The 25,735-nt window shown below is 36.9% G+C and overlaps 1 protein-coding gene across 2 annotated transcripts in view; it reads left to right on the forward strand.

Moving 5' to 3' along the window:
* LOC306882720 (RAC-gamma serine/threonine-protein kinase) overlaps window positions 1–25,735 on the forward strand; it is a 98,008-nt gene that overhangs the window by 60,497 nt on the left and 11,776 nt on the right. For both annotated transcript variants that reach the window (XM_079437562.1, XM_079437563.1), the window contains 8 exons: window positions 8,018–8,143; window positions 11,519–11,630; window positions 15,650–15,794; window positions 16,955–17,086; window positions 17,343–17,408; window positions 17,889–17,957; window positions 24,185–24,307; window positions 25,012–25,140. In XM_079437562.1, coding sequence (XP_079293688.1) covers window positions 8,018–8,143; window positions 11,519–11,630; window positions 15,650–15,794; window positions 16,955–17,086; window positions 17,343–17,408; window positions 17,889–17,957; window positions 24,185–24,307; window positions 25,012–25,140 — 902 coding nt within the window. The remainder of the gene's footprint in view (window positions 1–8,017; window positions 8,144–11,518; window positions 11,631–15,649; window positions 15,795–16,954; window positions 17,087–17,342; window positions 17,409–17,888; window positions 17,958–24,184; window positions 24,308–25,011; window positions 25,141–25,735) is intronic.

Here is a 25,735-nt window from a genome sequence, read left to right on the forward strand (position 1 = left end):
TACTTTAGCATTTCTTTTGCTCTCTTTCTCTCTCTCTCTCTCTCACAGTGGGAGTAGCTCTCTCATACTCCTGCTCAACAGACTATCTGTATCTGTAGTTCAGTGCCATCTAGTGGCTGAAGTTGTTAACAGTGTTGCGTTTACATGACTTCAGCGTATGGCCAGATATGAACTTTGGTTTGTTTCCTTTAATGAATGTTAGATATCTGTTTACCTTCTCAGAAGCTGATTTCATTTATTATTATTTTAATTTGTATGTTCTTTTATTAGTAGTTTATTTTATGTATTTACATTATTTTGATACTGAAAACAAGTAAATGATCATATATACATAATTTATGTACAATAATATTGTTTTCTTATATTTAACAATGTTGTAAATGACAGCAAACCATAATATTTTAGTAAAGCAGATTCGGTGTACTGCGAACAACTGTGTTTAATAGGGAGTTAAACCTTTGACGCAGCACCATGTGTTTGCAGTGCTGTCACATATAGATTGCTGATGCTCAAACTATCCTGTTACACATTCGAGTGCGTGTGTGTGTGATTTTCATGTGTGTGTTGGCGGGATGGCCTCTTCGTACGGGCCCAGCGCAGCAGCTCTCTGTACCAGCTGGGGGGCTGGAGGAGCACCAGGAGGGCAAGCTGTGTGCAGCTGGCGGACTGAAATCTGTGCAGGCCTCATGGGAGCTTGGGCTCCCTGAGCACCCTCGTCTCCCTCCCTCACCCCCCCAGCCGGCCTGACATCTCTCTGCTCCATTGCCGCCCATTGTCTGATGCCTCCATCAAGCAAGAGTCTGCAGCAGGCATCTGCACTCACTTAAACAGACAAAACAGCCTTGAGGAAGTTTGGCTGAGGTACACGCCGTTTCATCCCCCGTCTCTATTTTGCATAACGCATAGTAACTAAAAAGGTGATTGGTGTCATTTGAGGGGAAAACTAAATTGCAAGAATACATTTTTTTTCAAATTGTACTATATGTTGTATGTAGTTTAAGTAGCAGATGTTGGAGTTGCTGGTCTCCACTGTAAGTGTGATGTATAGGATATCCAGCCGGTCATTTACTACTCTCACACTATCCTTAGTTCATCAGACCATAAACCCCAGGTGTTCACAGCCATGCAGTCTCTGTTACACACATATCATGCAGCAGGGGTTTGTCAGGGTTACTCCATGTGCACATACACATACAGTAGGCACTCTTTCCTGCTGCGGTCTAATGACACTAATTCAGGTTAAGTGGATTGACTTGAGTCAGCCCTGGATTGCATCTAAGTTGTCTGAGAGCCTCGTGTTGAGTCCACGGCTGCAGGGCCTCTGGCTCACACTATTGCCCTCCCTGAGGACACACAGAGGACACACGCACTAATGCCTGCAGTGGAAGACATACTTAATCATTCCTTCAAGTGCTGTCTTTTATTGGAAAATTTCATTTTAATTTATTACACATGCTATTTTAATTGCATACCATTAAATGTGTATTAATTGTATATTAACAGCCGTTACTCGCTGAAAAGCCTTTAAATAAGATGATAAAGATCTTATAATGTAATATCTTATTTATATTAGTTTTATTTATTTTTAAGTTGCATGTCATTTTTTTTCAGCATCTTACGATCTCATAAAAAAAGATACAAAGCTGTTACTGTTGTGGTGTCCTAAGGTACAAAAGCTAAAAGGTACATCTTTGTACTTTATTTACCCCTAAATGGTACATATTAGTACCTCAAAAGTTCATATTAGTACTTAACAAGTACATATTAGTGCCTTTTGAAAGGGTACCACCCTTTTTCTGCTAATCCACAGTAAATTCCACTCTCTTTATCAGCATTTACATTGTTTTAGATTGATAGCAGTATGTAACTCTATAAGAAGAAAATCAAGGATATATATTCTATGGAAATATTCACGGTTGGTGGATATGGCTTGGTCATCTTATCCATCTTGTCACAGCAGGGTAACGTCCCCTTGTTTATGCTTTCTTTTGGTCGGTGTGACGGTGGTGAATCAGGCACCGATCTGTCTTGTTGTGTCTGCCTGTCTTAACAGGTGATATGACCTTCGTCTCTGTAAGGGGATCAGTGTTTAAGTCTTTGCCGGAAATTCTGGCGAAAATACAGCAAATCCCCAGAGCGTCGCTAAGTATTGTCGCTTTTACTCCACTCCTCCCCACCTTGGCTTAGCCCTGAAATTGCATTTGACAACTTCACAGCTGTATCGCCTTCCAGTGGAGCTGATTAGCATGTCTGCGTCTGTCCTGGTGTTGGTCACGTTCGACCAAGTACAGTTATGTAAAAGGAACGGCTGAGTCATTTGAAAATCACTAACATTGTCCAGATTGGTCTCTGTAAAAGTCTCTCTCTTTCCTCTGGTCATTACTGTTCTGTCTTGCCCACAGACTGGTGCTGAGACCGGTTTAGGTGCAGTTTACTCTTGGTTTAGCACAGAAAGTGGCTGTTCAGCTGTGGGAATATGTCTGAGAATATGATTTTATTGCAAAGAAAAACTGTTGAAATCTTTTTTGTTACATGAAGGTTGCTTTACAACTGGTATCTGTTGTTTTTGATATTTTTTAAACGCTTTTTGTGTATAAATTTGGGTTCCAATTTTTTAATTGCTTAATTGTTACAGTGTAATTACACAAATAATACTGAGTAATGTTAATCGACATTACTTACTATAGGGGTTACACTTTATTTTAAGGTGTCCTTGTTACAGTAATAATTATACATTTAAGTACTGAGTAATATTAATTAACAACATGTACTTACTATAGGGTTAGGTGTAGGATTATTGCATGTAAATTTGCATAATTTTGTGCTAATACTATAGTAAGTACATGTAATGTGTAACAAGGACACCTTAAAATAAAGTGGTTTGGTTTTTTGTAATTATGCATATTTACTGTTATTACTACAGTAAGGACATGTGCTCAATATTTATTATATTTATGTAATTAATTACATTATAAAATATTATTTTTATTATTTAATTTTTTTTCTAAACAAATACTTCCTACTACTATAGTAAGTACATGTTCAATATTTATTATATATTTCATTTGTTCTAAAAATATGTTATGATTTATTATTTACTATTATTGTTTTACAATTTTAAATCTACTTAATTCTTGCAAAATAATCATCCACCATTTTAATATTTATTCTGTAAAAATTATAAATTTTTTAATGCAAATTGTGACATCTATTCTTCTACAACCAACAAATAAAAATTCAGTGTACTTGGTTACCAAGGAAACAAAGACCATATAAATTAAGTTTTATATTTTTATTGTCCAACACAATACATCATTTGACAGTTGATGGAAATGTTTATGACCTTTTAGAAAAATGACAAAATTCTCCTGTGATCTATGTGTCTACTGTTGGAAATTGTTATTAGACAAATTAAACTGCTGAGTGCAAAAAGTATGTTTATTTCTTTCCACGAAGTCCACGGGGCTGAAAGTAGCCGTAGTTGAGTCATCAGTCAACCGAAGTCATCATAGCGGTTACTGAATGAACATCTGCAGCATAAAAGTGCTTGCAGTGCTAACCACTAGACCACGGGTCAAACAAGAAGCAATACTTCTGACAATAGTTTCTCCGAGCAACTGTTTGCTGCGAGCGCGTGTGTGCGAATGAGTCAGAGTGTGAGTGTGTCCATGCTGCGTCCGTGTCTGCCAAACTGACAAAGTGACTCCAGCCGCTCTCCTTCGGCAAGCTGCTGCGGTACATGGTGAACAAAACACACCAATCTCCACAAGCGGCCAGCTCTCCCTCCCGCGCATTCTCCATCCGTACCGCACCACCTAATGCTGCCCACGTCTCGGACCACGTGCCGGTGCCCAGGCTGCGCTGTAGCGGCTGTGGGCGCTCGTGCCCAGGCGAGCTGGTGCCGCTTGGAGTGCCCGGCGTGTGCTGGAACGCGACAGCCCGCTGGTCCCAGGGCACCCATCACATGCCCATCTTTAAGCCATCTGCAAAGTAGAGCAGTTCCCGCCAAAGCATTAAATTAAATCCTTGTTTGGGCTGATTAACAAATGGCCTTGTTTTTTTGTGTTCCGTGGGCTTGTTTTTTCCTCCTGTCCTGCTGAAGCTCCATCACGTCGGAACGAGCGTGACAGAGGCAGCGAGCCTTCGGGAAGTCTCAGGAGTGGCTGGGATGTTTTGGGGGGAAGTTTGCTCAGGATCGCGTCTGTCTCGAAAGCGGCCCGTCCAATTCTCTGTCCCACAGCCATCAGGCTGTCACAGACCACAGACAAATGAACAATTAATCTGGGCTTGTAATTGAATGGCACCCGGTATGATATTTTAATTGTTCAATTGGAGCTGTTTAGATCTCAGAACTTAATTGGAATGGGGCGGCAGGGACTTTGTATGTCCTGTTGCATATTTGCCGACGATCACTCAGGTATTACCTGCAAGCTTGTTAGTCAGAGAATTTGTATCGCCGTGCAGTTTCTTAGGTGTAATCGTTGAAGAATCAACCGTGTTGATCGATCGCTAATCTGAACTGCACATCTAAAGGTGTTCATGACCCTGCTGCTTGGTAATAATGCTAACCGATAGAGGACTGTTCACTTTGACCAAATGCTCTGGAAACTTGATGGTTGAAGCATCACCGGCGCCTGCCAGACCAACTGTCCGCCTACTGTTTTGGATCTAAAGAAACAAATTTCACGACTGAGAAGCCAGTAAAAATGGTTTGATGAAACAGCACTGGCTGGGTTCGAGCGACATTTGCTTTTAGTCACGCAGCCCCTTCTGTTCAACCCCTGGCTCTGTCAGCAGTACAGTGATTGTACTCTACGTTGGTTAACAAGACACCATGGCTGATCCAGGATCAGATCGTTGATTAAACTCTTTGCTTTGGGCTTGTCCATAGCTGATCCACCAATAACAAGAATAATGTTGTGTGTGACCGCTTGTGCTCACTATAGAGAAGACAAAAGTGTTTATTATTATATTATATTATATTGTATTTGTTATATAGCTAGAAGTTTACAGCATTCACCGGTATTCCGCCAAAATAAAAGCTTGAGGGTTTGAATGATTTAACATAAATATTAGTATTGTAACCGGCAATATAAAATAAAATAATTATAATAATTATCAAATAATTATATAGTTTTTATTTTACAGGAAAATAGCAATTTACAACAGTAAAACATTTATAGCTTCATTTTTTATTAAAGTTAAATAAAAAAAAATAAAAAAAATAAAACACTTTTTTAAACTAAAAATTATTCAATATTTGATCTGTTTACCTGCATGTCCTGTGACCTTTAACCAACAGAGAACCATAAACTTGCAAAATGTGTCATTAAATTATATTAACTGAAAATCTCAGGGATTACTTCCAGAAAATATTTGAAGTCCAAGGGTACAAAAAAGGGAACCCTTGTAATATATTAGGTTATTATTATTATTTTAATTTTATATTGCCTTCTGTCAGTTTTAGTGTCAGAAAAAAATAAAATTAGAGACTGGTGAGAGGGGAAATTGAATAATGACATGTTGCAGGCTGGATTCGAGACTACTTTTGTCATTTGAGAACCACAATATGCCTAGGCCAGTTCTTTTTAAGTTATATTAATATATATACATTTTTTATCTTTGAAAAATCAAAAAGCTCTCATATTAAAGTTTTATCTGTAGAGAAAATACCTTGGTCAGTGATAGATGGTCGTCATAGCAATCATGCATAAAATGATCTATGTGTCGACTCATAGCCCACTTTTATCCTTCGTCCCCTTTTCCCTTGTTTTTTTGTATCTTTTGATTGGAAGGCGGATGCCTCTGTTCAGCTGTTCCCTCCTACCCAGCGATTCCTCTTCCACATTGAGGCATACCGGCGAAGACCTCCGTTTCCTCAAATTAACATGAGCAGGTGTTTTTCTCTGATGTGTTAATTAGGAGAAGCTGGTGTCATTATGCTTTAAGTGGATGTTACAAATAGAACATGTTGTTTATTTTCTCTTCTGCTGAAAAAAAGTGATCAGAGCTGTCACGAGGCTCATGTGTCACTTAGAGAAGATCGTGGCTAATTACCAGGAGTTCAGAATCAGAAACTACATGTCTGGATTCTCCTGCGTCTGCGCTTGAACCAATACCAGATTGTCTATCTTAATAAATATGATCAGCAAGAACAGATTTAAACAGTTGAGTCCTGAGGTTAGATTGCGTAGTGTGATGGCTTAAACAATGACAAAAATAGGATGCGTTTGTGTTTTCGGTTTTGATATCCCCGAGTTTATTTTTATAAACTTTTAAAAGATTTTTAATTAGCTTTTTTTTTTTTTGCTCATTTACTCTCTTTATATTTTTTCTCATACAGTTATTGTATGGCTTTAGAAAGCTTGTAATATAGCATGTGGACTGCTTTGGTATTGATAGTTTTGAATGACACAAAATAATAATAACAAAGGATAATCTTGTATCATATTAATATAAAAATGTAAAGAAGAAAGAAAATATATTCCATTCAATGTTATTAACAACATGAGGTGCATTTAACATTATATTACATGGGGTTTATCATGAATAATGAATTAAATCATACAAATGTCAAATTAAAATCACATCAATCTATATAAAGCACTTACTAATATTTTATTTGTTTACCTGCACATATGACCATTAACCAACAGAAAACCATAAACATGTAAATGTTTTTGAATGTGTTTGAAAGACAAAAAAAGCCTTCCAAAGACATGGTAATACATTAAATAACCAACTGAGTGATAATTCATATAAAAATGAATGTGTTCATCAGCTGTCGATGCAATGTTGAAATGCTGAGAAAACACTTCTTACTGAAATGATTTTTGTGAATCCAGTGGTCAAATGCTGAATGGCCTCTCAAATTTCTTTGTAATTATCGCCACCTGACTAATTACTGGTTTTTGTGTGAATGTCAGCAAAACTGGAAGACTCTCTGAGTGCATATAAGTTGTAGGCTATTTTAGAAAAGAACATTTAAAAGATGGAAAAGAGGAATTAGGGATAATCAATAAATGATGAATAAATTATTGCTATTGTGTAAATAATATGTAATCAATAAAATAGTAACTGTAGTCCGTTTCTGAGTATTTTAAAATGTAATTTAATCTAATTACAAGTACTTAATTTTTGGATTCTGATTACTTAATCCAGATTACATGTAATCAGTTACTACCCAGCTCTGACTTTTGTATTTCCTTGTTTTTACCACGTGGTGTGATTGACAAGCAACAGACAAAATGCAATGCATTCGTATTCTGAAAATCAAACTTTTCATTGTTCACTGTATGAAATTGCAAATGAACAAGTGTGTTTGGTTTCAGCATCCAGCATGCATCACTCAGCAGGCAGATGTTGTGTGCATTATCACTCTTGAAGCCTGTTATTGGACTGTGTGTGCATGCGGCTTTGCCCCCTGCATGGTGATGCTGACACCCTTGTAATCCTGCTGTTTATTATTAGATAGCGCAGGCTGTTGCACCAGAAGTTTTGCATGATAATATGGCATGACCAGCTGCTCAGCAGATGTTGTTTTTTGCGGCTTTAGCATAGAAAGGTTAAAGGTGTCTCTGCTGCCCCCTGTGAGGATTCTGTGACCCCGTCCGTGGTGCGTTTCCTCATGTGTTTCACTGTAAGCCGACCTGGTGCCACCGGCCCTGGTTTGGGTTGTTCTGACACCTGCCCTCGGATTTAGGCAGATGATGCAGTAGCTGACAGCTGGACTAGCAGTGGTAAACATGTTAACATTTTAATCCTGTGTTTAATCATTTGCAAAGTCAAAATTAAGTCAATTCAACGGATAAGCACCATCTAATCGTGTTCATTCTGTGTGTATGGGATATTAATCTTGTGATATCACTACCCGAAACAATGTGGGTTTTTAATGAAGACGTGTTTTCCCTCAGTTGTAAAAGTGTGAATGGGAGGTTGAGTTTTTAGTGTTTGCATAAGCCGTTTGAGGTCATGTTTTCTGTTATTTGTCATTTAAATTATAATTTTTTTTCCTCAGGTGAATATATTAAGAATTGGAGACCGCGCTACTTCCTGCTAAAAACCGATGGGTCCTTTATCGGATATAAGGAGAAGCCACAGGATGCAGATCTTCCCTACCCTCTCAATAACTTCTCTGTTGCAAGTAAGTGATGCCTTCAAAGCAAGACGAGCAACATTTTGTACATTCTTTTTTTCTTTTGTGAGGCAACAGAGAGCTCAGTCTCCTTGAATTAACTCAAGAGTGGATTCACTGATCTGTATTAAATCCCAAATTATGTTCATATACTAATTTGACAGCTAAAACTTGCTAGCACAGATCAGCACAATGTGGTTTTGAATGGTCTTTTGTGTAATTTCTCATTTGATATTTTTTACGAACTGAGATGTTATTATGCTAGTTGTAATTTTAATTTCTCTAACTATTAGAATAAAACAGGCTGTATTTGCTAATCTACTTTTAATTTACAAACATGTAAAATGACCTTTATAATGCAAAGTTTGTGGTACATTTTTAAAGTCCAGAAATGTGCCACTCAAACTGTTAAGGCAAATCTGAAATGATCAAGGATCGCTGAAAATAAACTTTAACCACTCTTTTCTAATGTCGGGATCCTTCCAGATGTGCAAAATTGTGATTGATTTAGCCATAATGCTTTGCAGTCTTTCACAGTTCTGTTTCATCTTGTTTTTAAATGATTTTTGGGGAATAGAATTTATATTTTAATGGAATAAAATCATGGAAAGCAGTGACTTATTTCCTCTGGAACACAACTCAAGCTCAAGCGCATGGCTTTCAGCGCTAGTTTCTGTACACATGCTGTGAGCGGCTCCCCATCCCTCCATCCGTCAAAAGGCCCAGCCAGGTTTTAATCTAAAGGCTGGAGGAGCGAGGGGTGGCCATACATCCAGCCTGGGCCGCTTGGCAGTGGGAGAGGATTGCCACATCTGTTGCAGAAAGCTGGGAGGCCAGGTGGTGCTGGGTGGCTGATAGCCTAATGCACTCTCTGAAATGGCATCGCTCTCACCCCCTGTGCAACGAGCTGCCACCAGACTGCCTTCCTCCGGACCGCTCTCACAGAGTCTTGTACACAGCCTGACCAGCCCTGCATCTGCTCCCTAGTACACCGCAGTCCATATTGACCAATTTGTCTTTTTTAACAATGATTGCAGCATATGACAAATAACTTTGCATGGTGAGATCCACCAATTTGTTCTGTTTAGAGCTTCCACCACCAAAGATGGAAATGCTGCCTTATATAAGTTTTTTGACACAAGAAATTTTGACAGATACGTTTATATGTGTGTACTGTATATGTATATAAAAATTTCTATTTTCAATAAATTCTGTTTTTTGAACTTTCTATTCATCAACAAATCCTGAATAATTTCTTAAGTAGCAAATCAGCATATTAGTAGGGCCCTATGAATATCCTTGATGCGAAAAATGCAGACGGAATCGCGGAATCCAGTCATAAAAATGGAACTTACTGTATATCGTGGGAATGTCACGGAATTTGTCAAATTTCGGAAGAATAAATCAAAAGTAGGTCAGTACACTTAAGTCAAATGGTGGTATGAATTAGTGTCTGTGAATATTAAACTGCAAAAAGACTATTTAAATATGAATCATGCATGTTTCTGTGTGAATGAATAGCGCAGACACACGGTTTCGTTTACTACACAATTTAAATTTTTTATCAGAAACTTTTTCTTGTTATGGTTTTCAAAGCAACCCATAAAAATTCGGTTTACTTGAAGAAATTTTGACAGAAATAAATTACTCAACGCAATAAATGTACTACTACTACTACTATTATTAAAAAAGTCAAGAATAATCACACAATTTTCCTTCCATGTTTTAATTTTAACTGTAAACCTCTGTTGTGCAGCACTTTGTTTGCCAAAAAATGGAAGAGTTTGTTGAATTTTCATTTATTTAAAAGGTAAATTAATGTCTTATGCCTTCATTTATTGTGTAAATGTAAATATACAACACAGTATTTCTGAAAGAAAAAAAAATCATAGGGCCTTATTAGTGTAAACAAACAAAAAAAATATAATTTTTATAATTGATAAAATTTGATCAGTTAATTATTCATTTTATTACTAAAATTTAATTAAACCGTTAAAATGGAACCCAGAAAAATTTTAATGGGAAAACTTTGGGATTTGGGATTTGATGGGATTTGAGAGGGAACAAAAAACAAAACAAATTTCATAGGGCCTAAAAATTAAATTTTTGTTAAACTTTTAATGAATTGCTTTTAAATTGTATAAGTAAATGCTTTTTGATACAGTTTAATTTAATTGCATTTGTGGGGAATAAATAAAACAGAATTCATAGGGCCGTGTGAGTGATTTTGAAGGATCATGTGACACTGAACACTGGAGTAATGGCTGCTGAACATTCAAACACTTTTGGTTAAAAAGGTATGAAAGTTTTTCAATACAAAGAGTACATTTCTAAGTACTTGATACGTTTAAGCTAAAAAAAAAAAATTTTTTTTTTTTATTTGGAAACTGTTATTTGTTTTTTTTTTAACCCTCTAGCCTTTTTCTTTAAAGCTAGTTCTTGCTAACATTTACACAGCCGATTGCCATGTTTTGTCTCCTGATGTTTTTGTGCATTAGCACCCTTTCAACCTTATTTTGGACTTGAGAAACCTTTAAGAGATGTTGCAAGTTGTGAGCAGCGGAAGTCGCAGCTTCTGGGCTGTTTAATTGGCATGCTAGATTTCCTTAGCGTCTCTTGCTTGAAGCAAAGCTCGTCATTTGTGCTCTAATGTGGCAAAGCAAACAATACTGTCAGCTCTGCCTCCTCTCCTCCTGAGGTGTCACATTCTGGCTGCTGTGACCTTGTTTTTCTGCACTCAGCATGGGACTCGATTTTCCCCCTACTGCCCAGGTAGATGTTCTGTACAGTGTGTGGCTTCGTGACCTTAGCGGTGTTGTCATTAACCTTCCTGTCTAAATTTAGGCCCTGCCGTCATTCAGAGGTGGCTGAAATTGGCCAGCTTAGGGCCCTCATTATGGGACTGGCAGCCCAGGCTGTCCCCAGAATCTACAGCGGTGATGAGCCTAGTCTGAACGTTACCTCTGTCCCCTGCTACTTTCATATAGTGTCCGAGATGTGCATTACTTCCCTCTGACTGGGCAGTGGCTGATGTGGCAGAGCTAAGCGCTGTATATGAAATGTTGCGCCACATTCCAGCAAATGTACCTCTCGCTCGTTCATCTCACCGTGGCAGTCTCCCACCCACTGCCTCCTCTCTGCTAATGGCCATTTGTTTTACATCGGACTCGCTACTCCCCTCTGTTTATCAAATAAAACACTCTGACAATGGCAAACACTCGCAGCCGGAGAGTTAGGAAGTGGGCTGGGTTTACTTTAGTATTCAGGTCAGATTTCTCCCTGCCTGTGATTGACGTGTATTTTTATAAAGTGTGTATGTTTTTTTTTTCCATTGTGCAGATGAAATTTAATGTGGCTACAATTTCCTTTGGTCTGTCATTCCAGAATGCCAGCTGATGAAAACTGAACGACCAAAGCCGAACACTTTTATTATTAGATGTCTACAATGGACTACAGTCATAGAGAGGACCTTCCACGTGGACACGCTAGAAGAGAGGTGAGAACGGTCTCTAATATAGAAAAAACAATTATTAAGAGCATCATTATATAGTTGCTACAACTAAACAAAACTGTTGATTGGTCACCACTTCATACAAAAAGAAAATACAGTTTGAATGAGAACTCTATTATGTTCCTTACTAACTATTAACTACTACTACTAACTCTACTACGCTACATACTCGTTTTAATTTAAAGCATTAATAATGACCATAGTAGAAAATATGATAGACCTTAGTAATTGCTTGGCTGATAATGTATTGATTACATTTATACATTTAGCAGATGCTTTATGAAAAAAAGCTACATTAAGAAACAAGCTAGAGCAGAGGTGAAATGCAGAAAAGAAGAAGAGGAATTTGTTTGTGTGTGTGTACCTACAAATTTGTACCAATAAGTAAGCTGAACCTGACAAAACAAACAAAAAATGATTATAAAAATTTTGTAAAAATATTTTCTGTCAGGCTGTAGGTTATGGCAGGTTACACCCTAACAGTATTTTGAACTAGATATAAATAAAAACAATATAAATCTATGCAATGTCCTCATTTAGATAACCAAGTAAATGTGTTTGTGTTTACATGTTTTGGTTTAAGGCTGTGGAGGGGTTAAGCGTTTGCGGAAGAGGTAGTGAAGCTTAAATATATGGGTAAATGGGTGATAGTTTACTGACCCAAGTTAAAATAGTCCATGCACAGTCTCTGTTATTCTGACGCTTAAATTAGTCTCAAGTCCTTCCTTCAGTTTGTATTCTCTGTGATTTTCTTTGGCCCATATGAAACTGTATGTGTGATCACTACATGATTTTGTAAATTTACCCTACATATGAGCAACAGTAATAGTGATGCTCACCTTTAGCAAACACAAATATTAATTTTCCCATTAGCGAGAGAAAAGGCATGCCAAAACACTTGCTCACATTATGAGCTGATCCTCTTTTATATCTCAGTTTGTTTTAAATCTATAGACAACAAAGCATGTCCCATAAGAATGTAAAGTGATAATGAACTGTTTGTAGCTGTCAGAGAGACAGAAAAACATCACACATTATTATTTGCACGTATAGAAGAACCAGAATCGTTAGAAAATTTGACCAGTGTCCATTTACTGTAAGTTGATCTGTATATTATGTAGAATTTGTGGTCCTACTTTATATTAGGTGGCCTTAAGTACTGTGTAATTTAAATTAATATTTGATACAGTGCACTTATGCAGTCGTGGACTAATGGATAGAGAGATGGACTTGTAACCCGAAGGTCGTGGGTTGGAGTCTCAGGTTTGGCAGGGATTGTGGGGGAGTGAATAGCCAACACTCTCTCCACCCTCAATACTACGACTGAGGTGAGACCCTTGAGCAAGGCACCGAACCCCCAACTGCTCCCCGGGTGCCGCAGCATTGGCTGCCCACTGCTCCGGGTGTATGTTCACTACTGTGTGTACACTTGGATGGGTTAAATAAAGAGCACAAATTCAGAGTATGGGTCACCATACTTGGCCATTGTACTTATATTTTTAATAAATACTTGCATGTAATTACATCTGTTGATAATTTCTTTAATTACATTTATAACTACACTGTTGACCCATCCCTTACACCCTTAACCCACCCTTAAACCTACCCATTCCACCAAACCTGTCCTTAACCTTACATGTATCCTGCCTCAATAGCAGCAAAAGTGTTTTGCAATACAATATGAACACAATAAGTACATCATACTTATTTTTTGATGCAAGTCCACCTAATTTAAAGTGGGATCAAATTTGCTTTAGTTGTCAGTAATCCAGTTGTTCATAACCAATTAGTCCTTAAAGGAATCATTATATTTTGTTTTTTCAATGATGATCAGTGATGATGATCATTTATCCAGTCCTCTTTTAGCTTCTTTTTACAAATATGCTTTTTGTCTTAATTTGAGGTGCAAGAAAAACACATCTTTTAGGAGATTTAGTCAAAATAGTCAAACCTATTTAATTTTCATTGATTTTGATACCATTAAACTAGGATTTGTTATCTCCCCTCTCCAAGAAGCTGAGAAATATTTGCCTATTATTGTTGTCAGTATCTTTTTGGGGTCACAGAATAATGGTCGAGCAGTTCCTATAACAGCGTTTGAAAGAGACCGAGAGAACATCTAATCACACAAAAGATATGAACAGACACTGAGCCGTTTATCCTCGCACTCCTAACTTGCTTGTCTATCTATCACAGGGCATTGCAGTCCAATGCGCACTTTGTTTACCCCCCACACACAGCTCTGAACAGGAGTGGGACACAGCGTACTGGCAGAGGCCCAGAAACTGCAGGCCTACATGTGAGGAGGAGAGATGTGGCGACAGCTGGCAGAAGGCCAGACTGTATTCAAAGCCTTTATCTCTCATTAGCAAAAACCGCTCATTATACACCAAACCACTCCACACCCATTCATCTGCACGACCTTGAGAGGGTGCACAGGGCCCTTTGTATATGTTACTGTTTTAACCCAATGAATCTTGAATTTGCCTTGGGATTTCAAATGCACTACCATGGGGATTGTAACTTCCACTGAAAAAAGAGCCAGAATGGAAATCCATACATTATGTTGGAGATAATAAATATTTCCATCTCTTGTTCTTTTTGAGGATTCCCCACTAACAAATGGCAATGCACAAGAGTGCATGTTTTCAGACTCTGCCTGGTAGGGCTGGATCAATACCAAAATTTTTGCTTTGGTACGATACCAGCCTCTGGTACCTCTGTCTCAATACTAAATCTGTACCTTATGCAACAATTGAACAACCTTGGCCAACGGAGGAAATGAAACTGACTGTCAATTGATGCAATAATTCTGTGTAAAGAAAAACACATATACAATATATATTATTTAAGTATTAACAACTAAAGTAGTTTTTGTTAAAACATTCAGTTCTTTTTGGATGACACTTAAAGCATGTGATCTTTACTGTAAGAAGCAGTTGCAACATTATTATTTGTTATTAATAATAATAATACCATTCAGCACATTATGACTTTATTTATTCCACTTAGTAGCATACGATGCTGTTCAAAAGTTTTGGGTTGGTAAAATTTCTTAATGTTTTTAAAATAGTTTCTTTTGCTCACCAAGGCTACATTTAAATAAACACAAATAACACAATTAATTCAGCACAGATTACTCCAAGCTTAAGTGTCACATGATCTTTCAGAAATCATTCTAATATTCTGATTTGCTGCTCAAGAAATATTTATGCTTGCTGAATAAAAAGTATTGAATTATTATAAGTATTACTGTAATAAGTAAAAGTATTATTTCTTTAAAATACTGATCAACTTTTGAACAGTGATGTATGTGTGTATATACTGTATGTTTCATATAAAATTCCTCTAAAACCATTAAAATAGACTGGCATAGCTATACTGAGCAGGCTAGGAGACCAGATAATCACCTTAAACTTTTTTTCTTTTTTTTTTTATCAGCATGGTGAACTTCCAAAATGTGCTGATTAATGACGTTGTTTAAGCTGGGTACTAAAATTTGCTAAATTATGATATTATACTGTATACCACTGTAAACTTGTAGTACTGTGCTGTACCACATAGTCCTACTGTCTAGTTCAGTATGCTTCTGTAAAACAGTGAGAAACTGCTAGCTTCGCTCAGATGAATCCATCATTATTAAACTAACACATGCTCAAAAACATGAATGCACCACTGATTCTACACAACAGATGTTGTGCTGCACGACAAATGAAAACTCAATGGTGGGAGACACTATTCTCAGAGAGGGGCGGCTTCCCCACTCATGTTAGATTATACTGTCACCTAGTGAGAAGGGCCTTGTGAATTACTCGGATGCTCTGGCCTGATGTCTTCAATAAAGTAAAAAGGTCACATTCACATTTCAGTTTACATTTATACCTGAACCATGTGTTCGTTAATTGTGTCTCAAATGTGTTCTTGAAGTATTAAGCAGTGGTTTTTTTGTTTTGTTTTAATAAATGGCTTTTTTAGAAGCATGGGCTTTGTGTGTGTTTCCAAAGGGATGAGTGGGCAGAGGCGATCCAGATGGTGGCAGATAAACTCCAAAGACAGGAAGAGGAACGTATCCAATGTAGTCCCACCTCACAGATAGACAACATGGGAGAGGAGGAGATGGACACATCTATCAGCCATCACAAACGCAAGGTGCCTTCAAATACAGATTTTGATGTTTGCTGCGCACATTATAAGCCTGGGACATTGGGAAGCTGAATGGCAGAAATCAGCAAAAAGTTATAGGAATTATTATAAAGAAAATAGTTCACTTAAAAATGACATCTGGCTAAAAATGTACTCACCCTCAAGGCCATCCAAGATGTAGAGTTTGTTTGCTTATTAATTTGGAGAAATGTAGCATTACGACACTTGGATGGATCCTCTGCACTGAATGGGTACCGTCAGAATGAGAGTCCAAACAGCTGATAAAAACATCACAATAATCCACAAGTAATCAACTTGTCTCCAGTCCATCAATTAAACTGTGTGTTTTTAATGAACACATACATCAGGGCAATTTAACTTTAGCTTCCACTAGTGACCTTTCAGTAAATTTTCTACAGATTTTCATCGTTGGGTGAACTATTCATTTATTTCTGTGCCTGCTGGTAGAGTTTGGATACTGAACCCAACATCACATGATGAACTAAGCAGCAAAGACAATGTAAATGCACAATAAACCTGTTTATCAACATGATTTTGTTTTGCTATAGAAGCAATATAAAGTTGTGAAACAAACTCTCAGGCATTGTTCGATTCCAGATGATTTAAGCAGTTTGTAGCTGCTCTTTAGAGTTTGGGTTGTAAATTTGATCCCCTCCTCATGTACATTGGATCTCATGATAATCAAGTTTTGTTCTGGCACACTCCCAAATAAGCATTTTCTAATTTATTCAAGAAATACTCAATGTAGTAACTCAGAAATCACTCCATTTTCTTTCTCGAGCAGCAGCAGAAGTGCTGTCACTGTGAAAGCTCAGTGCACGCCTACAGCTGCAGATTCAGGATATATGAAACAGACCTTACGACTCAAATGCACAAAATTAGGAAACTCTCTCTCAATAATGTCTTTTAAGGCTGTGTATTTCTGGGAGTTTCATCATTTTTAAACAACAAGCTAATGTACAAACATGTCAGTGTGTTGGTGGCAGTGAAGTCTCTAAGCAGCAGGATTACATCCCCGCAGCAGATATGTAAGATGTGAACGTATTCTGATTGAGTTACATTAACAAAATAGAAATGTAGACCCCAATTATATGCATTGCATTTCAGCAAGTCTGACAATTTATTGCTTTTTCTTTTTTTTGCAGACAATGAATGACTTTGACTACTTAAAATTGTTGGGAAAAGGCACTTTTGGAAAAGTCATTCTTGTACGGGAGAAGGCCAGCGGGAAATATTATGCAATGAAAATTTTAAAGAAAGAGGTTATTATTGCCAAGGTAAGAATCATGAGGAATATTTAGTGAATAAATTAGATTTTTTTCATTCTGTATGCTATTTATCTAGGTTCGGATCTCAAAGGTGTAGGCAACGACATTTTAACGCAGTTATAAAAGTGTAATTTGAATCCCATGCTTTTTTGAGAAGCTTTGTAATAAAATCCTCATTAAATCCACTGTGCACATGTACTGTAAGCAAACCTGGTTTATCTAGAGAAAACACAATTCATGATCCACCTTCTCTTTCTTCCTGTAGGACGAAGTGGCCCACACACTTACAGAAAGCAGAGTACTAAAAAACACAAGACATCCTTTTTTAACCGTGAGTGCACATTTTATAATCAACTATCATTCAGAGTGGATTTACAGAGACCTTAACGCTTCCCAGTGCTTTTGTATATATGATTGGCTTTTCCCTGGAGCCTCGTTATAATGTAGAGAATAAACTGTAATAAATTAGCGGCCTAAATGTAGCTGTGCATCTGTTGAGAAGTCGCCAGTGAGAGGTAATTTTCTGACACTCCAGATGCTGTTGTATGCCACGCAACATACACAGCAGGTTTAGCAAAACAATTTACCACTGTCAGTCAAGCTGGTGTTCCCTCGTAAACTTCACCTTCCCTCAAAGTTAGCATCAAGGCCTGCGAGAAAGAGCAAAGCTTTTCAAAATGCTCCTTTCATTTTCTCTCGAGACAAATGTTTCTCTCACCATACATTTTGATGAGCGTCTCTCACGTTGCGGTTGTTTTATTTTTTTTTGCTTTTGTTTTTCCTCTAATGGTGTATCCACCTGCTGTTTCAGTCTTTGAAGTACTCGTTCCAAACAAAAGACCGCCTATGCTTCGTGATGGAGTATGTCAATGGAGGAGAGGTACGTGTGTGTTTGCTTTTGTGTGTCTGTCTTTTCGTCTGTGTTTGCAGACAGTCTATTTCTGTAGTAATGCCGTCACTAATATCTACTTACTCACTGTGAGGCTGTGCTGTATGGAATGCCAAACCTGCCATAATTAGAAATAAATAAAGAAATGTACAAAGAAATGTAAAAAAGCTCATATAAATATATAAATAAATGTACAAATAAAAGTAAATGTGTGTATTTGTTTATTTTATTTATTTTGTTTATGTATTTTTAAATTTGTTCCCACATTTATTTATTTCCACTTTTATTTATTTTCAAATTTATTTATTTCTACATTTCTTTGTCCGTAGGGTAATGAGGAGGGCATGTTTTACCTCAGGAATAGCAATCGAGCCAGAGTAGGCGAGAGGTAAGCTTTGAGGCCGCAGTGACACCTTGTAGTGCCCCAACGAAATTCAAGAAGTGTAGCCTACATGACGTGCCTGTTGATAGTGTTCCAAAATCTTATATCACGGGTCAGTTGAAACTACAGACAGTGCAGCCGCCCGAAGTGACTGTTAATTTAAATATAAATATTAATAATACAGTATAATTAGTGCAGAGATTTTTCCCAGGAGTGAATAAATACATAAATTTGCATGCTTTTGTCGTGTGCTTTGATAGTCTAGCGGTAGAACTTCTGTCAAGCATTTCAGAGGTCTTGTGTTCGAATACACCCTCATATAGATTTTTTTTTCCCATTAAAACCAAAAGTGTTCATCAGTGATTGTATATCAAGAGCAGGGACACATTTGTGTGCATTTTGTTTTGGTTTTGTGCTTTTACCAGAACGAAGTGCTCGATCGTCTGTGTTGTGCACGAGCGCCAAGAAAGAACTGATAACAGCGGCAACAAGCACACGCCATGATTTCAAAAACAGTGCCTGTTATCAGATCTATTGAAGATGTTACTGTTCATGTTTGCCAGCCCAAGACATCTTAGAAATCCAGACCGGATGATGTTTTACGGCTATGTCCAGAATAAAGAGTATATGTATCCAATGTCAGTTAGGGTATATTAAATGACTTAACCCGTGACAGTGGTGTAACATAGTAATGACGGGCCCCAGTGAAGGCTATTACGACGAGCCCCCTGGGCTGCACAGTTATGAAGCACATACAAACACACAGCACTCTTGTCTAGATGGGAACCCATATAAGCAAATTTGTGTCTAATCTACTTAATTTAGACCAAACTAAAATCAACATCTTATCAATTAATTAAGTAGGCCTAATTAACACATGTATTCAAGAAATTTATTAAAAACAGAATAACGACGTATTGTTTCAGCCTTACTCAAAGGCCGCGGAAACATGGTGGGTTCGTTTGTTACAATAGATTCCTCAGCCAACATTCTTGGTTTTCTTTATTAAATTCTTTATTTATTAATTAAATCCAGACAATTGGTTGATGAAACATTGACTAAAATTAAGATACAATTTATACAAAACGAAATTCACTTCAAAGATAGGCTTTCTACAAAACAAAACTCAATGAAGTGGTCAAAATCATGTCTGACCCACTCCATGTCTCTCGACATATTGTGCATCTTATGAGCCCATCTTGGTCATGCTGTTCACTTTTCATAATCAACATAGATGTAAATAAAACAAACATTATTGCCTAATATTTAAACATAAATAGGCCTATGAAACGAAATAGGCTATGCTTGCTTTAACCCTCTGGCCGACGAATGCACCAGCATGGATTTTTTGCTCATGACAGCGGAAACAACTTGAAATAGCCTACTCCGTCATTTTTGGCCATACAGATTAGTGCAAGACATCATTCTAAACTATAAATGGCCTACTTTTATTTGTGTACACTAATAATAAAAACAAAACCTTGTGCTTTTGTAAAGTAAAAATAAAATTTATAATAAACAGGGTGTGCTTTCAGCCGTCGCTGAGAGACTCTTTCTGAAACACATCTCAAAGATGAACTGAAACTCAACGAATAATTATCAATTTATCATATGTATATGGAAATTACATATAGCAAATAAAACAAGACTATTCATTCTGTGGAATATTTTTAATAGTTTCCTCAAAGTACTAGCCTATTGAATAGGCGTAATTTGCAGGTGGGACGTGTCTCCACGACCCCATCACTTTTTGCAACATGTTGCGGTGACGCACGGATGTACTAAAGAAAGAAACATCTCCATGCGATAAGAAATTTGTTGGTGTGTGTCAAATAGCAGGCGATCTATTGCTGGAATGTGTTGTTTTTTAAATCATGGCATGTGCTTGTTGCCGCTGTTATCAGTTCTTTCTTGGCGCTCGTGCACAACACAGACGATCAAGCACTTCGTTTTGATAAAAGCACAAAACCAAAACAAAATGCACACAAACGTGTTCCTGCTCTTGATATACAATCACTGATGAACACTTTTGGTTTTAATGGAAAAAAAAATTCGAACACAAGACCTCTGAAATGCTTGACAGAAGTTCTAGAATCTCTGCACTAATTATATTGTATTGTTATTATATTGTGACTATATTAACATAGTCACTTCGGGCGGCTGCACTGTCTGTAGTTGCCACTGATCCGTGATATAAGATTTTGGCCATACTGCCCATCTAAGTCATTCATCAAACACTATCAACAGGCACGTCATGTAGGCTACACTTCTTGAATTTCGTTTGGGCACTACAAGATTTCACTGTGGCCTCAAAGCTTACCTCTCGCCTACTCTGGCTCGATTGCTATTCCTGAGGTAAAACACGCCCTCCTCATTACCCTACGGACAAAGAAATGTAGAGATAAATAAATGTGGAAATAAATACATAAATTTGAAAATAAATAAAAGTGGAAATGAATAAATATAGAATTTGTAAATAAAAAAATACATAAATAAGGAAATAAAATGATAAATAATAATATTTTTTTTTTTTCTTTGTACATTTATTTATATATTTATTTATATTTGCTTTTTTACATTTCTTTGTTCATTTCTTTCTTTATTTATTTCTAATTATGGCAGGATTGGCATTCCATAGTGCTGAGCTAAAAATGTTAATCTGTTATCAGCGAAAAGTTAAGTGCAAGATCATATCTTGTGATGCATTTACAGTTCGAAGGGACTTTCTCTTGTCCTTTGAAAAATTTAACAAGTGGCAAAATGATCATCCAATATTATTAACAGTCGATAAGTATATTTTAGTGTCTAAAAACTGATATGCAGAACCAATGTTTGTACTTGTGTTTTTAAATAATAATTGTTGTTTTTATGCAGATTTGTTTTGCTATCTAAATGGATAAAACACAAAATGAATGTCTAATAACAGCAACAACAACAACAATTATTCTTATTATTACTATTTCTTACATCATTTTATGCATAGTTGTTTTGCAATCTAAATTATTAGAAATGTATTGTTTTATATGCACATTTGTTTTGTAACCTAAATGGACAAAAACCAAATTAATATTAAATCAAAAGCAATATATTTTTATTTATTTGTTTTATTTATTCTATTATTTTATGCATTACTTTATATTATTGTTTTGCGATCTAAAAGGTTAGACATGTATTATTATTATTATTTTATGCACATTTGTTTTGTAACCTAAATGGATAAAAACAAAATTAATATTAAATAAATAGCAACATGTATATTTTTATTTATTACGCTATTTTATGTAGTACTTTAAATTATTGTTTTGCGATCTAAATGGTTAACATGTATTGTTATTATTATTTTATGCACATTTGTTTTTCAACCTAAATGTAAATATTTTTTTTGACTATTTAAACAATAGCAACAAATTATTATTTTATGCAACGTTGTTTTGTTATCTACATGGTTAAACTTTTATTAATTTAGCAAGTGCTTTTATCCAAAGCGATTTACAAATGAGGGCAATAGAAGCAATCGAAACAACAAAAGAGCTACAATATGTGACCCTGGACCACAAAACCAGTCATAAGGGTCATATACATCATCTGAAAGCTGAATAAATATATTTACATTTTACATGTATGCATTTAGAAGACGCTTTTATCCAAAGCGACTTGCATTGCATTCAAGTTACAGTTTTTACATTTTATCAGCTCTTCCTTGCTTCCCTTGATGTATGGTTTGTTAGGATCGGACAATATTTAGCCGAGATACAACTATTTGAAAATCTGGAATCTGAGGGTGCAAAAAAAGTCTAAATACTGAGAAAACTGCCTTTAAAGTTGTCCAAATGAAGTTCTTAACAATGCATATTACTAATCAAAAATGAAGTTTTGATATATTTACAGTAGGAAATTTACTAAATATCTTCATGAAACATGATCTTTAATGTCCTAATGATTTTTGGCATAAAATAAATATCAATAATTCTGACCCACACAATGTATTTTTGGCTATTGCTACAAATATACCCCAGCGACTTAAGACTGGTTTTGTGGTCCAGGGTCACATATATAAGTGTTGTGACAAGTCCTGGTTAGTCTAACAAAATTTTGTAATTGTAATTGTAGTGGACTGGGTGTAACTTAAATTTAACTTGAAAATGAATGGCTGTGACATAAAAAGTTGAGAAATTATGCAAACAAGGGATAACGTTTTTACCTGTGAACACAGTTTGTTGTCGATTGTAGTAGTGCTTACCAAATGGTGCCATTTATCAGCAGACAAGATTCAAGATTCAAGAGTTTTTATTTGTCAAATACACAATTATACAGAGTATAACCAGCAGTGAAATGTAGATCAGGTCCGCTCCAAGGACAGTGCAATTATATAGAATACAAATATTAAGAAGAAGAAAAGTAGAAAAAATAAAAGAATAAAATAAAATAAAAGATAAGATAAAAAATATAAATATAAATGTGCAGGTCAGTATGTTGTTGACTTAAATAGTAATAAGAGGAATGTGCAAAAATAATGTGCAAAAAAGTTGTACAGGGTATTTAAATAGCAGCAATATGAGGTAGAAAAAAATTATGAATAGCTTATTGATATATGATATTTACATGGAGAAAAATTATGAATAGTTTATTGATGGTGATATTTACATGGAGTCAAGTGATGTTATGACACAGAGTTAGAGTTTAGGAGCCTGATGGCCTGGGGGAAGAAGCTCCTCCTAAGTCTCTCAGTTTTTGCCATCAGGCTACGTAAGCGCTTATTAGATGGAAGCAAAGTGAATAGACGGTTACCAGGGTGATTTGAGTCCTTGAAGACAGATATTAAACAACCAATTGCTTGTAGAATGACTAAATGTAGAAAAATGACTAAATGTTAAAAACACAAATGACTAAATGTAGAAAAATGTGAATATTGTTTTACAAATGTCAGTCAAACTGCTATAACTAGTAGCAGTTTGAAATGTTTAGTGTTGTAAGTTTTGTTGAATGCTTGTAATCGCCCAGGATGCACTTGGTAGACGTTTGACAGCGTCACTCTGTTGATATGGCAGAGCGCAGGATTCCATCTTGAGGGGCTCAAGTTTTGATAAATGAAATTCCACCACCAACGGTGCTGTTTAATCAGAGAGGCGGCAATCTCGCTCTCATTCCCTCAGCCTGCAATGTCACCTGCTCCCCCTGCCTGGTCCAGCCAGAGCCCCTAACCTCCACACGCTGCGCAGAGCCCATCAGTCTCTCCCCTTTCAGCCTCGCCACATTCACAGCTGCCAGTGCTCTGATGAAGGCACACCTGTCCTCGGCCACCCCGGTCCCGCTCACCCCCTCCTCCGGCTGATCAGTGGAGCCGTTAGCTCTCCCCGGACAGCCATATTCAAACATCCCACAGCAATTAATAGACAGACTCTCCTCGTCGGGCTTCTGGGTAATTTCTATAAGCTGGGTTCAAGTGGAGCCGAGGGCCAGACAGTTGACAGAAACCCTTGACATCTGACTCGGGAGGAGAGAGGAAGCGCGGGGCACTCCATAAAAGATACGGCGGAGATGATTGCCGGGGACGGGGCGCTCCTGCCACTTTAATGGAGCGTTAGCCCATGAGTACGCAGCGCTGCCTTTAACAAGATTGGTGTATTGATTAAAATGCTGATTTAACAGGCCGCACCGGCCTGTCTCTGGAAAGCTGGGGATGATATGCCAGCTGCTGTCTGGGTTCGCTGGGCGTCCTCCGAGGGCCTCGCCATCTATCATCTCAATATGGCGATGTGAGGCAGTTTGTGTTGTGTTAATTTCCTCCAATAAATCAGTAATTATTGCAATCCTGTCCCTGCTGTTTACCCTGCAGCTGTTTTTCCATTTGTCGAGAGAACGGGTGTTCTCCGAGGACCGCACGCGCTTCTACGGCGCCGAGATCGTTTCCGCCCTCGACTACCTGCACTCTGCCAAGATTGTGTACCGGGATCTCAAGGTAAACAGAAAAAGGGGAAAGAATTCATATATTTAGAGAGAAGGTTTTGTTCTGTCGCGATGCCTTTATCCGAGTGTATGTCATGGGACGTGGAAAATGTAATTAAAAGCTCTAGAGTTTGGGGCTTTTTTTCTTTGGTTTTTGGAAACATCAAACTCTGGTGGCTGTGGATGATGACAGTGTTTTGCTCGCAGCCTTGGACCAAGCCAGTTGTGGAAGTGCCAGGAAACTTGGACAAACAGCTTAGCCATTAAAATTAAAAGGTTAAATGAATGTGGCTTGAAGTTTCTTTTCACTTCCAGTGATAAATATATTATCCATGTAGTTGCCTACTTTTTTTAGACACTTTTTTAAAGACATTATTAACACCATGAATTAAAATACTTGTACTTTAGGTACAAGTACTAACAGAAGTAGATACCATTACAAGTATTTGGATTTTCATGATTTGTCAATCATGAATTCAACACGTGTAAAAGCCATAAAGTATGTGTTTGTTGTATTATTAAGATGCTTTAATTAAAAAGGAAGGAAAAGCACTGTCTGTCACATAGTAATTCAAGCATTCTATAAATAAATTAAATCCAATCAATGCAAAGTACTAATTTGAAGCAGATTCAAAAAGAACTTTGTGTTAATGACCAAGTTCTGTGTTTGTTGTTTCGAGACGTTAACAAATACACACTCTTTTCTTTTCTGCCCAGCTGGAGAACTTAATGCTTGATAAAGATGGTCACATCAAAATTACAGACTTTGGCCTCTGCAAGGAAGGAATCACTGATGCTGCTACCATGAAGACCTTCTGTGGGACGCCAGAGTATCTGGCACCAGAGGTAAAGAAACCCCTGATCATTAACAAAACCTGTAACTATCCCAAAAACTGTCAGAGGTAATCAATGGAGCATATGCAGGAGACCATGAACATGCCCATCGGTTTTTAAATGACACATTTATGGTTTCAGATCATATCATGAGAGTCTTGTTATGGCTTGAATGATTAAATGGTCCTATTAAAATATTCAGTTACAGCTGTCATGACATGGAGTGCCTTGCATGTGAGTTTGAAGTAATATTTTACAATACAAGCGTAACCTCTTGCTTTCTATGTGATTTAGAGCAAAAAACAAACGCTGCAATGATAATAATAATAAGCTCTTAAACTACAGTGATATTGAAGATGTGTCTTGCATAGCTTGTTTGGTTAAAGATATAGTAATGATCAGGTCCTACAGTACACTGAACTGTACATCAGTGAACTGTTCAAGATCTAGAAGCTTCTAATTTCTGGGAAGCCTCAGTAAAATACATTATTCAAATGCCCCTAATGCATTCACACTGACAAATATAATACAATCTGGTGTATGTTCTTAAAAATAATTGTATCAAACAGTGATTACAAATAATTGGAATCACTGTTTAATATGTAGC

The sequence above is a fragment of the Barbus barbus genome (assembly GCF_936440315.1).
Source record: "Barbus barbus genome assembly, chromosome: 16".
Classification (NCBI taxonomy): Eukaryota; Metazoa; Chordata; class Actinopteri; order Cypriniformes; family Cyprinidae; genus Barbus; species Barbus barbus.